This window comes from Bos indicus, chromosome 3, assembly GCF_029378745.1.
Source record: "Bos indicus isolate NIAB-ARS_2022 breed Sahiwal x Tharparkar chromosome 3, NIAB-ARS_B.indTharparkar_mat_pri_1.0, whole genome shotgun sequence".
Classification (NCBI taxonomy): Eukaryota; Metazoa; Chordata; class Mammalia; order Artiodactyla; family Bovidae; genus Bos; species Bos indicus.
This window is the reverse complement of record NC_091762.1, coordinates 93,382,254-93,398,654: the sequence shown is the minus strand read 5'-3', so window position 1 is coordinate 93,398,654 and position 16,401 is coordinate 93,382,254. Positions and strand designations below refer to the sequence as shown.

Here is a 16,401-nt window from a genome sequence, read left to right as displayed (position 1 = left end):
GAATCTGTTAGAAGAAATGGAGTAGTCCTGATAATCAACAAAAGAAGAGGCTCCAAAGCACTTTCCAAAGACAAACTTGCACACAAAGGTCATAGTCACTGTTTGATGGTCTGCTGCCCATCTTATCCACTACAGCGTTCTGAATCCTGGAGAAACCATTACATCTGAGAAGTATGCTCAGCAAATCAATGCGATGCACGGAAAACTGCAATGCCTGCAACCAGCACTTGTCAACAGAATGGGCCCAATTCTTCTCCATGGCAACGCCTGACTGCAAATCACACAACCAATGTTTCAAAAGTTGAATGAGTTGGGCTACAAAGTTTTGCCTCATCTGCCATTTTCACCTAACCTCCTGCCAACCGATTATCACTTCTTTAAGCATCTCAACAACTTTTTGCAAGGAAAATGCTTCCACAACCAGCAGGAGGCAGGAAATGCTTCCCAACAGCTCATTGAATTCTTAAGCATAGATTTTTACACTACAGGAATAAACTTATTTCTCATTGGCAAAAATATGTTGATTGTAATTGTTCCTATTTTAATTAACAAAGATGCGTTTGAGCCTAGTTATAATGGTTTAAAATTCACAGTCTGAAACCACAGTTTTTTTTTGTACCAACCTAATAGAACTAATAGAACTTCTCCCTGGAGAAGGAAATGGCAACCCACTCCAGCACCCTTGCCTGGAGAATCCCAGGGACGGGGGAGCCTGGCAGGCTACAGTCCACGGGGTCGCAAAGAGTCAGACACAACTGAGTGACTTCACTTTCACTTTAATAGAACTAACACCAAAAAAAGATGTCCATTTCATTGTAGGGGTTTGGAGTGCAAAAGTAGGAAGTCAAGAAATATCTGGAATAATAGACAAGTTTGGCCTTGGAGTACAAAATGAAGCAGGGCAAAGGCTAACAGAGATTTGTCAGGAGAACATGTTGGTCAACCCTTTGGTAAACACCCTTTTCCAATAACACAAGAGATGACTCTACACATGGATATCACCAGGTGGTCAATACCAAAATCAAATTGATTATGTTCTTTGCAACTGAAGATGAAGAAGCTCTATACAGTCAGCAAAAACAAGACCTGGAGTTGACTATCACTCAGATCATGAACTCCTTATTGAAAAATTGAGGCTTAAATTGAACAAAATAGGGAAAACCACTAGGCTATTTAGATATGACCTGAATCAAATTCCTTATGATTTTACAGTAGAGCTGATGAATATATTAAAGGGATTAGATCTGGTAGACTGCCTGAAGAACTATGGACCAAGGTTCATAATATTGTACAGGAGGCAATGACCAAAACCATGCCAAAGACAAAGAAATGCGAGAAGGCAAACTGGTTGTTTGAGGAGGCCTTACAAAAAGCTGAGAAAAGACGCAAAAGGCAAGGGAGAAAGGGAAAGATTTACCCAATTGAATGCAGACTTCCAGAGAATAGCAAGGAGAGTTAAGAAAGCTTTCTTAAGTGAACAATGCAAAGAAATAGAGGAAAACAATAGAATGGGAAAGACTAGAGTTCTCTTCAAGAAAACTGGATATATCAAGGGAACATTTCATTTAAGTATGGGCACGATAAAGGGCAGAAACGGTAAGGATCTAACAGAAGCAGAAGGGAGTAAGAAAAGGTGGCAACAATACACAGAAGAACTGTACAAAAACAGTCTTAATGACCTAGATAACCACAATGGTGTGATCACTCATCTACAGCCAGATATCCTGGAATGTGAAGTCAAGTGGGCCTTAGGAAGCATTACAACGAACAAAGCTGGTGGAGGTAACGGAATTCCAACTGAGCTACTTAAAATGCTAAAAGATGATGCTGTTAATGTGCTGCCTTCAGTATGTCAACGAATTTGGAAAACTCAGCAGTGGCCAAAGAATTGGAAAAGGTCAGTTTTCATTCGAATCCCAAAGAAGGGCAATGCCAGAGGATGTTTGGTGACATGGACTCCCTCGCATGGTTCTGGCAGCAAACTATAAAGCAATTTTCAATTTACAGTGAGGGTTTCTGCCTTTATAATCTGCCTTAGGAATCTATCCTAAGTCAGAGATGCTCACAAGGATTTTTGTTCCTGTGCTAGCACTTCCCTGAACAGCCCAGAGCCTCGTGTTCATGCTACGTCCTCTACCTGGACCCTCCTTCCTGCTCACTCTTGTTCTTGGCATGTCTCTTCTTTTGCAAGACTCAGCTCAGATATCCATGGAGTTATACATGTGAACACAAGTGTGGGTTTTTTTTCTTGACTTTACACCCCAGCAGTAAGTGTTGAGAAGCAGAAACTATAATTTTTTTTCACTGCTGTTAAAATACAGGTTCAGGGTAACCTGTATTTTATGTGGCGGTTAGAAGAGGACTTACAATGAGCTGCCAAGGCAGAAAACTGGTAGAGAATGGCCATGGTTTTCCCCGCTGATTTCAGCATTGTCACAAGGGAGAGGGAAAGCAGGGTCAGGAGCTGAGATTGCAGAAGCTCACCTGAGGATTTTTTTTCAACAAGTGATAAGCAAATTTCTGCCACCAGAACAATGGCTGCCAGCAAGGGCTTTGGAAATCAAGCAGAGCCAAAGCTCACACTAGGCACGCTGGCCTGAGCACTCGTGACCAGAATGAAGGATGTCCATATTGCGCCAGTGATAACAGTTTGAAAACGTCTCCTGGGTACAGTCCCAGTAGGTTCAAGTGACTAGATGTTTCTCTAATAAAACTTAGAAGGAAAGCCACTGTTGCCTGAGCAGAAACCAAGAGCATTCAAAAGGCCACATGTAAGAAAGCGAATGGAACTTATACCTCATGCGTTCATCTCTTTACAACATCCTTAATAATGGAAATAATTTAAAATATGTGCTGTGGCAGGGATGACTAGCTGTCTACCCAGTCTCCATTCTTTCTTCTCACTAACAGAAACTGAAGGCTGTTACAGGGACCAAGAGGGCCCTGACAATAAGCCCTGTTTCCCAGCCTCTTTCCAGAGGGGTGGTCAGTGCAATGTAAGTGGGAGTGATGGGGTGGCGTTTCCTGGAAAAAGTTTGCAAAGATGCTTATGCAGCCAGGACCCTTTGGTCCTTTCCTCCAGCTCATTTCTTTCTGCCCAGAACATGGACATAACAGGTGGAGCTTCAGCAGCCTCACTGCACCATGAGACACTGATGAGAAAAGCCAAATGCTAAATAAACACGCCAAAGCACAAAGGTAGAGGGAGCATGGGCTCCTGGTGATCCTTGCTACCTCTGATCTGCTTATTGGAGAGAAAATACATGTCTTTACATTAGTTAAGCCTCTGCTGCTTCAGGTTTCTCTTAACTAGCAGCCAAAAGCATTTCCTGATGCGTGTGGCTGTATTATTGTCCACAAGCTTATCCTCAGATTTTTTTTTAGTGTGTTTAAAAACATTTGGCGGGAGTAAGCTGGGTCTTCATATGGTGCATGGGCTTCTCATTGCTGTAGCTTATCTTGTTGCAGAGCACAGGCTCTAGGAGCACAGGCTTCAGCAGTTGTGACCCAGACTCAGTTGTTGTGGTGCATGGGCTTGGTTGCCCCTTGGTATGTAGGGTCCTCCCTGACCAGGGATCAAGCCCGTGTCCCCTAGACCACCAGGGAAGTCCTAGCCTCAGGTTTTCATAAAGAATTATACTTTTGATTATTAAATGAAAATACATACATTTTCTTTTGGCTTTGAAGACCCATCACAAGCCTTCCTTTTTTCCCCAGGAGACCTGGGTAGACATAAAATTCAGACATAATGTGCCTGGGAGATATTAGTAGGCCAAGACCATACACTCTGCCCCAGGCCTCCCTGCATGTCTCTTGGGATGAGGCCACGGTCCACCTCACTTAGTATTCCCACGTCCCCAGCCCAAGCTCCAAAGGTGGGAATTATTCCTTTCCAAGCACAGCTCCCAAGAGCTTCATCCAATCCCTGAAGGGGTGACTGGGGGCTATAAATAGAGCCAAGCTGACTTAATCTCTCTGGTGTATTTGAAAGATTAGAAAACAAAGAAGGGGCCCAGCTCTGATTGGTGTTTTGCTTGGGTTTGTCCCAGGAGGCTGCCCTGTGAGCAGACATCAATTTTCTGGAGCCCCTACTTGGAGTTCTAGGAAATGAACTCATGTCTTGGAGACTCATCCAGGGACATGGTCTATTGTGTTCCTCTGGAAGCATCTCAGAGAGACATAACGTATATCTTCCCACCCTGAAGGATGCTGTGAGCCTTATTTTCCTGTTCAGTTGAAGCCCTCATCTTTCTGACTTTGCCTTAGTCATGTCTGCCTCCATTTCCCAGTTCCCTCTTCTGGTCACCCGTACTCTTGTTCTGTTACAGCACTTGGTGGGCATCTGCTCTGGGCCAGAGCAAGGCTGAGACAGCTGCTTTAACTTCCCTGCTGGTGTCTTCATTTTCTGCACAGCCTCTTAGCATCTCAGAGCTAGCAAAGGATGCCGAGAATGGCTATCCAGGGTGCTCTTCCGATCTGTCTGTCCTAAGATGATTGACGGCTGGAATCAGGGACCTTTATTCTCCTGCCTTCCCCACCGCACCCCTCCCCCTGCCCTCCCTCCCCACCACCTCTCAGTCCAACTCTGCCCAGAGAAGTTACTTAATAAAAATGGGCTGAATGGGACCGAAGTGACTACACCTCTTCCCAGGGCATCCCCATGCCTCCAGGCACATCCTGCCCACTCAACGCTACCCTGCTCTGATCCATCCTTCCCAAACCCACTGGCCTTCCCCTTCTCAAGTAGAGCAGCCACCCCCTCAGCCTGGAATCAAGGTCTGCAAGGTTGAGCTCTACACCGTCCTGCCAGCCTCGTCTCCCAGAACCTGCCTCAAGAACTTTCTGCCTGTGCCCAGAAGCCTCCTCACTGGCCTCTGGGCCTTTGTGTTTCAGAACCACAGAGCTAGAAGGGATCGTGAAACCCACTGGGGAAAGAGGCCCGGGGAGGGGGCTGGCCCCCAGGAGCCACACAGCAATCCCACAGAGCTAAGATGAGGGTCCCTGCAGGAAGCACGTGACCTTCCCTTGCAGCCCCACTCTCTGACTGAGACATGATGACAGCGATGTCCAACCACCCAGCTTTGCAAAAAACTTGCTCAGGGTTGAAAGCAACTGGGGGAAAAACCTCAAACCAAAAGTATCAATTTTCACCACGTGAAAAGCAGCTGAGAGCAGGGACTCCTGGAACATTTGACTCTGACATGTGTGTCCAATCCAGGGCCCTGAGCCCCTGAGCAGGGGAGGCCGTTGGGGAGGGCGGGGGCTCCCCATGCGCCAAGACTCCTTCTACCACAGGGAAAGGCTGTTTCGAATCATAGGCTCCAAGAAATGATGACTCATAGTCACCAAATCTTAGAAATAGTGGATCTTAGACATGAAACTTCTCGAAATTCCTCTGCCCTTGACTTCCAGGACATCAGCTTTCCTGGTTTTCCTCCTGCTCCAGCAGCTCTGCACAGTCCTCCAGGGTGGCTGTGGGCAAAGACTCACCCAGGCCTCGACACCTCGTGCTTGGCCATTTTCTCCGTGTCAGGGCCTCAAACCCGGCCCCAGTGCAACAGATGTCCCCGCCTCCCGCGTATGCAACCAGCAAGCACTCAGCGCCTCCACTGTGTGGGTCTGCTCTAGGCTCCAGGATACAGCAGGATGGTTTTTAAACAACTGGCCCTCCCAGAGCGTACTTTATTCCAGTGAGACAGAAATACACAGATAGGGTAATGTCAGGCACTAAGACAGGCTATGAAGAGAGAGGGGCTGGTAGGGCCCTCTGCAGAGGTGTAAATGGAGCAAGGGAAGGACTATCTTGACAGAGGCAGCAAGGAGGACAAGGTGCTGAGATAGGATCCTAAGGACATTTGGAGGACTGTATGGAGGCCAGCAGGCTGGAGCCAGGAGAGAGTTGGGGTGAAGGTCAGAGGCCCAACCTGTATGTGGTAGGGTGGATCATGATGGGCCCACAGGCCACAGTGAACACTGCGGATTTTGTCAACCTATGACAGGTTGTGAGCAGCTTTTTAAAGGATCCATCTGGCTGTTGTGCTGAGAACAGACTGTAGGGAAGCAGAGAGAAAGCAGTGACTGTACTGGACCCTCAAGCGAGAGGTGATGGTGGTCTGTGTGATGGTGGAAATGGCAGAGGGACAGGAGGCATAAGGTTTAAGATATTACAGAGCTGACAGAATTTGCTGAAAGATTGGATGCAGGATATGAGAGAAAAAGAGACACCAGACTAAGATGGGAGGACTGAGGAAAGGACAGATTATGGGGAAAATCAAGTGTTGAGCTTTGGATGTGCTCATTTTGAGATGCCTTTAGACAAGTGCATGGAAGAATCTGGAGTGCAGTTGAGAGGTTTCTGCTGGAAAAAAAATTTGGCGGTGTCACTGTACAGAAAGCGTACACCAACGTACTGACGGAATCGCCAGGCAAGTAAAAGTAGCCACAGCAGACTCTGCCTGGATCTCTCTAACTCTTGACCCTGTGGGTGAGAACCACACAGCAGGAACAAACTCCAGGTACTTTTGTGATCCTTACTTCATCACATATCTCAAAGGATTAACAGAACCTGGAGAATGGAGAAGACGGAGGGAGTGGTCACTTGATTGTACTAATGGCCCTTATCCACTGATGCCTTGTCACGCCTGGATACTGAGGTGGCTGAGTGGTAAAGAATCTGCCTGTCGGTGCAAGATGATGCAGGAAACATGGGTTTGATCCCTGAATTGGGAAGATCCCCTGGAGTAGGAAATGGCAACCCACTCCAGTATTCTTGCTGGAAAATTCCATAGACAGAGGAGCCTGGAGGGAGGGCTACAGTCCATGGGGAGACAAAGAGTCAGACAGGGCACAACGACTTTTTTGCCTTGACATTGCTATCTCTTCCCACCCTAAGTCTGAGCATGGCCACATGACTCGTCTTGGCTGATAGAATGTTAGTGGACTCAGCAAAAGTAGAGACTTACAAAAACACTGGCATGTTTCTGTTTCCCTCTCTTGTTCCTCTACCTTCCTCATAAGAACATGCCCAGACTAGTTCTCCCTTGGAACCCCATCGCCACCATGAAATAAATCCAGGCTGGCCTGTAGGAAGATGAGGGAACATGAGGAGCACAGCTAGATCTAAGCCAAGATCATCCATAGCAGCTCTTCCCCAGTGGAGCGGCCAGCTGCCTGCAGACACATGGGCCGGCTCAGCTGAGCCCCGTCCAAGTCCGCGGGAACTTCCATCTGACCTGCAGCCATGTGGTTGTTGTTTTAAGGCAGTAGGTCTTTGGATGGTTTCTCACACGGCAACAGCTAACTGATACAGAGGGCAAGGGTTACTCGAGAGAAAAAGAAAGGGAGACAGAGGGGTTGTGTGCTGGGCATCTACCCCCATCGGGGACAAGAGGACTGCTTCTCCTTCACTTTAAGTCAAGAGAACTACTCAAAGACCTTGGCTGTGTCCTCTAAGATCTGTGGTATAGGACCTGGTGCCTGACTCATGTCCAAAGGACCTGGGAAAGGCTGAACATCCACAAAGGGTGTGTGTGTGTATGTGTGTGTGTGTGTGTGTGTGTGTGTGTGTGTTCCACAGGCCAATGTGAACTTTGTGGAAGGGACTCTGCCTAAGAGGATCAGTGGAGTGAGTGGTGGTGAGGTGTCCCCAGACACCAGAGGTCAGGGCTGAGGAGGGCATCCTGAGCAGCCAAATGGTGCAGGGAGTGTCTGAGTCAAGGGGATAACAGGTGAGAGATGCCAGTGATAGAGGGGCACCAAAGAGCTCACAAAGGCTCCCCTGAAGAAATACAATCAGGGAGCACCTACCCCAGCGCACTCCACTTCCAGTGAAGGAGGACTTTGCTAGCCATCCCTCTCCCTCTCTGCTGTGCAGTCCCAGAGCTAGCAACAGGGAAGTAGATGGAGCAAGAAAGAAGGAAAAACCTGCTATGACTTTCTTCCACACTCCAATTTCCACGTCTGAATCAGCAAAAGGCTAGGACAGGATCTGTTTTAAATGGAATGAGTTTGGAGTTTTACTGTTAGGTTGGACTGGATTTCTTACTAGGTTTTTTTTTTTTTTGGTTGTGTAGTGTGTCACATGGGATCTTATTTTCCCAACCAGGACTGGAAACTCTGCCCCCTGCATTGGCAGTCGGGAGTCTTAACCACTGGACCTCCAGGCAAGTTCTGGACTGGTTTTCTTATATCTGAAATTGGCAAGAAAATGAGAGGGACCAGAAGAAGCCCACAGAGCAAGTTTAATGGGACACCCTGTTGAGCCCAATAAACTGTTTCCAATGTGGTGCTTCCCCGGGCTCGGTCCTAGCCCTGTTGTTCGTACCCACACTGTCCTGGGAGACCCCTTTGCCATCAGGGTCTTTTTAAGGCCTCTATCTGCTGTTCTCCCAATGTCCATCTCTGGCTCAGACTCCCCACAGGATTCAGATCCAGCAGCCAACCACCAGGAGATCCACACCTGCTCCACTCTGTCCTCTGGCCTGGTGACCACGCTGCTGTCCACTCAGGTGCCCAGGCCAGACACCTTCATGCCCTTAAAATCAGCAGCCCCACCCCCTCCACTTCTCCCCCCATCTCACCATCTCCTGCTGATTTTACCTCCTGCGTGGCCTTCAGTCTTCCTTCTTCCCCCAGGCCCGTGGCTACCACCCTGGCCCCGTCCCTTCCTCTGCCTTCCTCTCTGGCCGTGAGCCCCCAATCCTATCCACCAGCACTCTGGAGGGCAGAGTAAGCCTTCTGAATTGGATCATGGCACTCCTATGTCTAAAACCCATTTCCTGTGGCCTTTAGGATAAAATGCGATTTTTGGTCTGGTTCCCAATGCTTTTCATGGTCTGGCCCCAACCGACTCCTCCAATAATGACTGTCCACTTCCCCCTTTACACCTCAGGACCCGGAATGGCCCATGACTTCTCCCTACAACACTATGCCCAGCTCAGGACTTTTGTGCAGCTGTTGCCTTCCTGAGAAATGTCCTTACTGCATCCCCTTTGCCCACCTGCTCATCCCGTCCTGATGGGGATGGACAGTTCAGTGTGAGCCTGCAGGGAGCATGGGGTGGAGGGGGCAGAGTGTAGCCTCTGTGGCTGACCCTTTGTGATCATGAGTGATCAATAGAAGACCCTGAGCACCCGTCCCCACCCCCTCTCCCACTCCTTGGGCGACAGGCAGGGCTGGGTCTGTGGAGTCAGCAGCCCCATCGGGTGTGGCATTCCCAAGCAGGGTGCTGGCCGCGGGGGTTACCGAATGAGGTCCAGCAGGGGGTCGGCTGAGCTCATGATGGGCTTCCCGCTCTGCTCAGTCGTCTCCTTCTGGGCTGCGCCACCCGGATGGATGATGGAGACCATGATGATGCCCACGATGACCGCCACGAAGGTGGTCCACAGGTAGTATGCCACGGTGAGGATGCCCAGGCGGCTGGAGGTCTTGGCATCCAGGGAGGCGAGGCCGGACATCAAGCTGGGAGAGCGGTGGGTGTCAGCGTCTGTGGGTGGGCAGGCCAAGCACTCAGGCGCACCCACTCTCACCCCCTCCTTGCTCTGCCCCGCACCCTCGCAGAGCTCCTGGGAATGAGCCGGCATGGGGATCCTCCCACCCCTAATCCCCTGGCTCCATCGAGCCTCCCTCTGCTCTTTCCCCTTGCCCAGTGTCATCAGCCAAGCCCATTCACGCTTCTAGACTTTCCCACATGCTCTTTCTTTTGTTTTCTGTGCTCTTAGCAGCTCCCTTCAGTTGCCCAACTCCTACCCAGAAGATGAGACCAGGCTCAGTGCCACCTCTCCCCGAGTTAGGACCCCGTTGGGGAGAGTCCCCACAACCCCTGGGCTCCTCTCTCATGACCCTGGTTGTCACTGTCTGTCTCTCTCATCAGATTGAGGACATGTGAGCAGAGGGGCAGGTCTGACTTCTCTGTGTTTCCTTCGTGCCCAGCATGAATTTTCGGTGCTGCCCCAGGCAGGTGGTTAGTGCAGGCTTTTGAATGAACTCATGACTGAGGCTGAATGAGGGAGTGAGTTAGAGCCATGGGCTGGGAGTTGGTGATCTGGCTCTGTGACCCAGGCGTCCATCTTTGGACGTCAGGAGCTGCATCTATAAAATGGAGCACGGTTAGATTTTCCCTGAGAGGTGCCACCCTGTGGCCGGCTTGGGTTAGCGCCCTGGCCCAGATTCTCCATGTGGGATGTTGTGAGAAGGGTCTTGTGGGTCTCATTCCTCTTGGCTCCTCCCCACCTCTGCCTGCCACCCACCAGAGCAGGTCAATCCTGGAGCTATTCTTCTCATGGCTGTTGGGGCGGAGGAGGGGGGCGAGGGGAGGTTGGGGGTGTGGGTGAGGGGGTTGAGGGTGTGGGGGGAGCAGGTGAGGTCAGTTAAGGAGATGCTTGCACTTTGCTTTGCTGCCAAAAGGATTTTTCCCCAAAGCCCTTTCATTCTTTCAGATAAAGGAAGTATTTGTCTGTTTTTAATCATGTAAACAAGAGCAGATAATCCCTTCCCATCCACCTCCTCTTATCATTAGACTGCAGGAGGCATGTAGCACAGAAAGCCTCTCCCCCACTGCAGGCTGTAACCGCTGCCTGTGAGCACCCTGCTCTTCGCTGTAGCAAAGGCCCGCTCCTCTTTTAATACACAGTTTAAAGGTCTCCTCCTCAGGGAAGCCTTCCCTGACCATCAGACAGGGGTAAGACCCCTTTGCCGGGATCCCACTATCCCTGTGCTGTCCCAGTCCCACCTCACTAAACTGTCGACTATTTACTGAAAGCGCCTCCAGGGCTGAGCCTGGGTCCGATTCAATGCTGGGCCTGTGGAGCCAGAACCCACACTCCAGAACTGCTAGAGTGTAGTCTGCTGAGTAAAGGAGTGAATGAATGAATGAGTCAATATTTACAATCTCCATTCATGTCTGTCTGCCAAGATACCATATGTTAGTGATGGGCTTAGGGTGGGTCTTAAATGTAAATCCTGAAGGGCTGGTAATGAGATTGAATGGAGAAATGAGGGGCTGCCCTGCAACATTATCCATGAGAGAGATTATCCGCAGACGAGGGCCAGCACATCAGCCCAGGGCCAAATGGGCCTCTGATCGTAACAGACTCCCCCAGAGCCAAGTCCAACTGCTGCAGGCCATAGGGAAGCCCTGGCCCTGAGCCAGGACACTAGTGGCTGGCTGGACCAGAACTCAGTCCCTAGCTCCAGGCCTGTCCTCTTTCACCCATGTAGTTATTTAGTCCTTTAGTGTATGTCCTCGGAGAAGGGCAATGGCAACCCACTCCAGTACTCTTGCCTGGAAGATCCCATGGACGGAGGAGCCTGGTAGGCTTCAATCCATGGGGTTGCTAAGAGTTGGACACGGCTGAGTGACTTCACTTTCACTTTTCACTTTCATGCATTGGAAAAGGCAATGGCAACCCACTCCAGTGTTCTTGCCTGGAGATTCCCAGGGACGGGGAGCCTGGTGGGCTGCCATCTCTGGGGTCGCACAGAGTCGGACACGACTGAAGCGACTTAGCAGCAGCAGCAGCAGGTTCTTGCTCTTACAAATACTATTCCCTATACACTTTGTTTACTTTCATGTTCTCAGACCTAAGGAATGTTTAGCTTTCCCTTTTCAGACTTCCAGCAAATCCTACTAGATCTGTTGTTAAACCCTGCCCTCCTCTGTGTTCTTCTTGGGCTGGCGCTCAAGGCCACTCCCACGCCTGAGCTTAGTCCATCTCTTCTGCCCCGCATGTCACCCAACCGAAAATATGACCTGAGCTCTGACCACATTAAGCACCACAGTGTCCCCACACTTTCCAGCCTCTCGACCTCCCTGTTGGCTTCTGGTGTCCCACTGCCTGACACCTCTGCCCCCATCTCCAAATCTTCATCTTTCAGTGCCCTCTCCTCCAGGTAGCTCTTCCTTATTTCTCCTAGCTGGAAGTGATCCCTCCCTCCTCCAAATGAAGACAGCATGTCCTTGTCCCCTCCCTTGTGGTACTGATGCAAGCATCATGTCCTTGAGTCCACTTCTGTCTCAAGTGTCCAGGTCTGTCTTGTTCCCCACCCCCCTGCCAGAGTGGGAGCTGCTTGAGGGACTGATTCTGATTTCTGTCTGTGGGCACAGGGCATGGCAGAGAGTGGACATGCACTGCTGCTGCTGCTGCTGCTAAGTCGCTTCAGTTGTGTCCGACTCTGTGCGACCCCATAGACGGCAGCCCACCAGGCTTCCCCATCCCTGGGATTCTCCAGACAAGAACACTGGAGTGGGTTGCCTTTTCCTTCTCCCATGCATGAAAGTGAAAATGAAAGTGAAGTCGCTCAGTCGTGTCTGACTCTTAGTGACCCCATGGACTGCAGCCTACCAGGCTCCTCCGTCCATGGGATCTTCCAGGCAAGAGTACTGGAGTGGGGTGCCATTGCCTTCTCCAAGAGCAAAAACATGGAGCCATCTTAAATCACTGAGGCAGATTAGATTAAAAGTTACAACCTATCCATGCAATAGGGTTCTATGAAGCCATTGGAAGTGATGGTTTCATTGGAAACATGTTCCTATTTAATGTCAAGTGGGGAAAACAAAGTATGAGATACTTTACCTTTCTACAGGGTGCCCTGGAGCTTCTGTGGTCCAGATAAACATAGATGTGCTTGAGGGATTGTGCAGGAGAGGGGTGTAGGTGAAAATCAGATCCCAGAAAGAATCAAGGGTCCCTCAGTAGGTCACACCGAGGAAGAAGAAGTCTCACTCGGGGTTAGTGCCCTCTCAGGAACAGACCAGATGTGGTAAGAAAGAGAGTGCCAGTTCTAGATACAGCCAGAGGGGGGGACCCCTGACACGGGGGCTCTGGAGAGGAGAGAGCTAATGGATAAAATGGGAAGAATTCCTTCACCCGGGACCCAAGTGATTCCGCTCTGGAGTCGCTCTCCCAGCGCCTAGCATGGAAAAGCTTTCCCTACTGGCTGAAGAGAGGTGGGAGCAGCTGTGAACTGCTGACAATATGACAGAGCAGACCCTCGCCTCCCCTCCCCAGGCTGACAGTGAATCAGAGCAGACCCTCGCCTCTCCTCCCCAGGCTGGTGCCAGCAGTACTGGGGTGACCACAAGTGACGGCAGAGGCCAAGGAGAACAGGAGCTGAGTGCGGGAGGCCTGGATTTCACACCAGACAGCGGCCACTCCTGGGACTCACAGTCACAGGAAAGGAAGTTCAAGGTCCTGCCGTTCAGCTGGAGGGGGCTCCTTGAGGTGTAGACTTTGAGGCCAAGCCATTAAAGTGGCCTTTCTGAGAACCTACAGGCTGGGGTGGGGTGGTCTTCACAGAGTGTTAGGTCACATGGTCATGCATAGGGAAAAAAAGGAGAAAATTTACCAGTAGCTGTCTTTGGGTGGTGGGATTATGGGCAATTTCTGTTCTGTTTTTATTGTTTTTCCACATTTTCTATTATTTCTAGAATGAGCATGTCTTGCTTGTGCGATGAAAAACACAACCTCAAGTACCAGCAGCCAGAGAGACCATAATTTGTCTGGACCTTAACTGTCCCCAAACACCTGAATGTCTACCTCACTGGATCCTTAATCTCCTGTGTGAGTGTTGCCTGATGGGATGAAAGGTGAACCACTCTGTAATGTTAAATTTTTTAGTAGTCACAGTTAAAAAAAAAAAAAAAGTCAAAAGAAACAGGTGATGTTCATTTTTGGTGGAATTAACTTTAATATTTTAATCTAGTATATCCAAAATATTATCATTTCAATGTGTAATCAATAGAAAAAGCTTAGAAAAACTACTTCTGGTTTTAAATTTTTAATTTAAATCAATTAAAAACAAGAAGTTCAGTTTTTCTGTTGCACTTAGCCACATTTCAAAGGTTTAGCAGTCACTTATGACTAGGGACTGCCTTATTGGGCTGCATAGTTTAAGTTACAGATAAGAAAAATAAGGGGGTGGAGATGATTGACCAAGCTGCCCAGCTAGTCAGCTGTAGAGTTAAAATTGGGACAGGGGTTTGGGGTTCAACCCTGTGGGGTTTCCCTTCTCCCACAGTGACTCCCCATGGTACAGATCTGGTTTAACTCCTATGGAAGTAAAAGGCCTTCCAGCTTTGGCTAATCATAATTTTAGTGTGATTTAGTCCATGTAATACCTCTTTAGTTCAGCTCTCAGAGTTCTCAGGTCTCAGAGACCTGCCCCGTGGCCACTGCCCTCAGATTTGTGGTAGTGAGCCCCCCATCTTTGGAGGTATCCAAGTGGAGGCTGGGTGGCCACCTGTTGGAATGCTGTATCAAGGCTTCCAGACTTAGGGGGAGATTCCATGAGGTTGACTTCAAATATTCCTTCTGGCTCTGTGATTTATAGTGAGGGAAGACTAGGTAAACTTGCCTTCCCAACTCCCAGAATGGGGGTGCTCCTGGGAACCTTCACATCCTCAAGGGCCCTGGGAAGAGCTTCAGGAAGCCCAAAAGTCTGGGACTCCCTCCTAAGCCATCTGGCCACCGCGCTGGGCCTGAGATTGTGTTTCAAGAGATTGATGTGATTGGGGAGCTAACTGGACCCTGGGCCCAGCCTGTTGCAATCTGGTAATCTGGTAATTGCTGCATTTGCAGGGGTAGGGAAAGTGAGGTGCTGTTGCCAGACTCCTCCAGGAGGGAGAAAAAGGCTGCTGCTAACCCTCATCTGTTCTCATGCATACCCCTGAGGTGAGTATCGTGACCCTATATAACCAGAAGAGGTACCCACTGCTCCCTGCACACTGCACTGTGGAGGGCGGACAGACTGCTCCGACTGCTGGGGGCCCCGCCCTGTCAGAAGTCCATGGTGGCTCCCTTTGGCCCTCAGGAACTGTCCACACTCCTCCAAGGCCTTAGAATCATTCTTCTCCTGACTGGTACCTCTCTGGCCACCCCATTCTCACTGCTGCTCCTTGAACCACCCTTGCTCTGGTTGTTCCTTAAGCCTGGTACCCCCTACCCCACCCCACGCACACCTCTCCAACCCAACCAGTTTCCAGCTCAGAGCTCACTTCCTCTGGAAAGCCTTCCCTGATTATGGCCATCTCATTCACTTCCCCAGGGCACCCTGTACTTCCCAGTTTGTTCTGGGGCACTCTGCTGGCACACTCACCTCTGATCCCCAGGGACCACCACCTCTGGCACTGGGCAGGCTGGCAGGAACACATGCTGAGTGGCGCAGTGAATAGTGAGGGAACACTGCTGCCTTGCCCCTGCCCTCCCTGCTTTTTTTCCGGTTCTCTCCTGCTGTCACCCATTTTTCCAGTCTCCAGTCAGTACCTCCTCCTTCTGAGGGCCTCCTGAGCCCGCCAGACCAGGCCAGGCAGCTCCTGGTTGCCTGCACACAGCCCTCACTGTGTGGGAGGCTCGGGCAAGTTCCAGAGCCTCTGTGTGCCTCAGTTCCCACTGGACGATAAAATAGGGATATGCTCAGTCACTCAGTCCAGAGAAGGCAATGGCAACCCACTCTAGTACTCTTGTCTGGAAAATCCCATGGACGGAGGAGCCTGGTGGGCTGCAGTCCATAGGGTTGCACAGAGTTGAACACGACTAAAGTGACTTAGCAGCAGCAGCAGCAGTCACTCAGTCATGTCTGACTCTGTGATCCCATGGACTGTAGCCCACCAGGCTCCTCTGTCCATGAAATTTTCCAGGCAACAATACTGAAGTGGGCTGCTTTCCTTTTCCAAAATGGGGGCAGTGATAGTTTACTGTGAGGGTTAGTCTAGGTTTAGAATAGTGACTGGTACATAGCAAGTAGTCAGCACATTCCAGTTACTAGCATACCTCTGTGCTGTCATCAAATGTTCCATGGCCACCTGCCCGAGCAGACCATGAGCTCCTCTAGGGAAGGGCAGAATCTGGTTCAGTTCTAGGTCCTGAGAGCTCAGGGCCTGGCCTGGCCTGGGTGCAGGTTTGCTGGGGTGTGTGTGTGTGTGTGTTTGTGTGTGTGTGTGCGTGTGTGTGTGTTAAGCCAGGGTGAAATTCTAGACAAGATTGTGATAGGGGGTGACTTCTGAGCTCTGATGACCATGAGCACCCACTGTGGGTTCTGGAGAACAAGTCACCAGCACCAGCCTTGTTTCCCTTGCCAGGTTTAGCAAAGTGCCCCTGGCACTGTGTGTCCGTGGGCCATTGAGGTAGTTGGCACAGGGTCTCCTGAGAACGGTGAGAATGATTATCACAGGCAGAGCCCTCTTTTGAGTGCTGAGAACCTGGGAGGGCCTCTGGAGCTGTGCTTTGGAGCTCTCCCTTTAGCCCTCTCCTTCCCGGTTGTTTTTATCAATGGCTTGGCCAAGGGCACTGACAGTGTGTGGATCAGATTTGAGGAGGATGGGAAGCTGGGAGGAACAGCCAATGTGCTGGACGGGAGAGTTGGAACTAAGCAGAACTCAGGCTAGTTTAGACTGACATGATGAAG

General features: G+C 50.1%; 1 protein-coding gene across 1 annotated transcript in view; it reads right to left on the bottom strand.

Moving 5' to 3' along the window:
• SLC1A7 (solute carrier family 1 member 7) overlaps positions 1-16,401 on the bottom strand; it is a 51,933-nt gene that overhangs the window by 17,018 nt on the left and 18,514 nt on the right. The window contains exon 3 of the mRNA XM_070786525.1: positions 9,244-9,459. Coding sequence (XP_070642626.1) covers positions 9,244-9,459 — 216 coding nt within the window. The remainder of the gene's footprint in view (positions 1-9,243; positions 9,460-16,401) is intronic.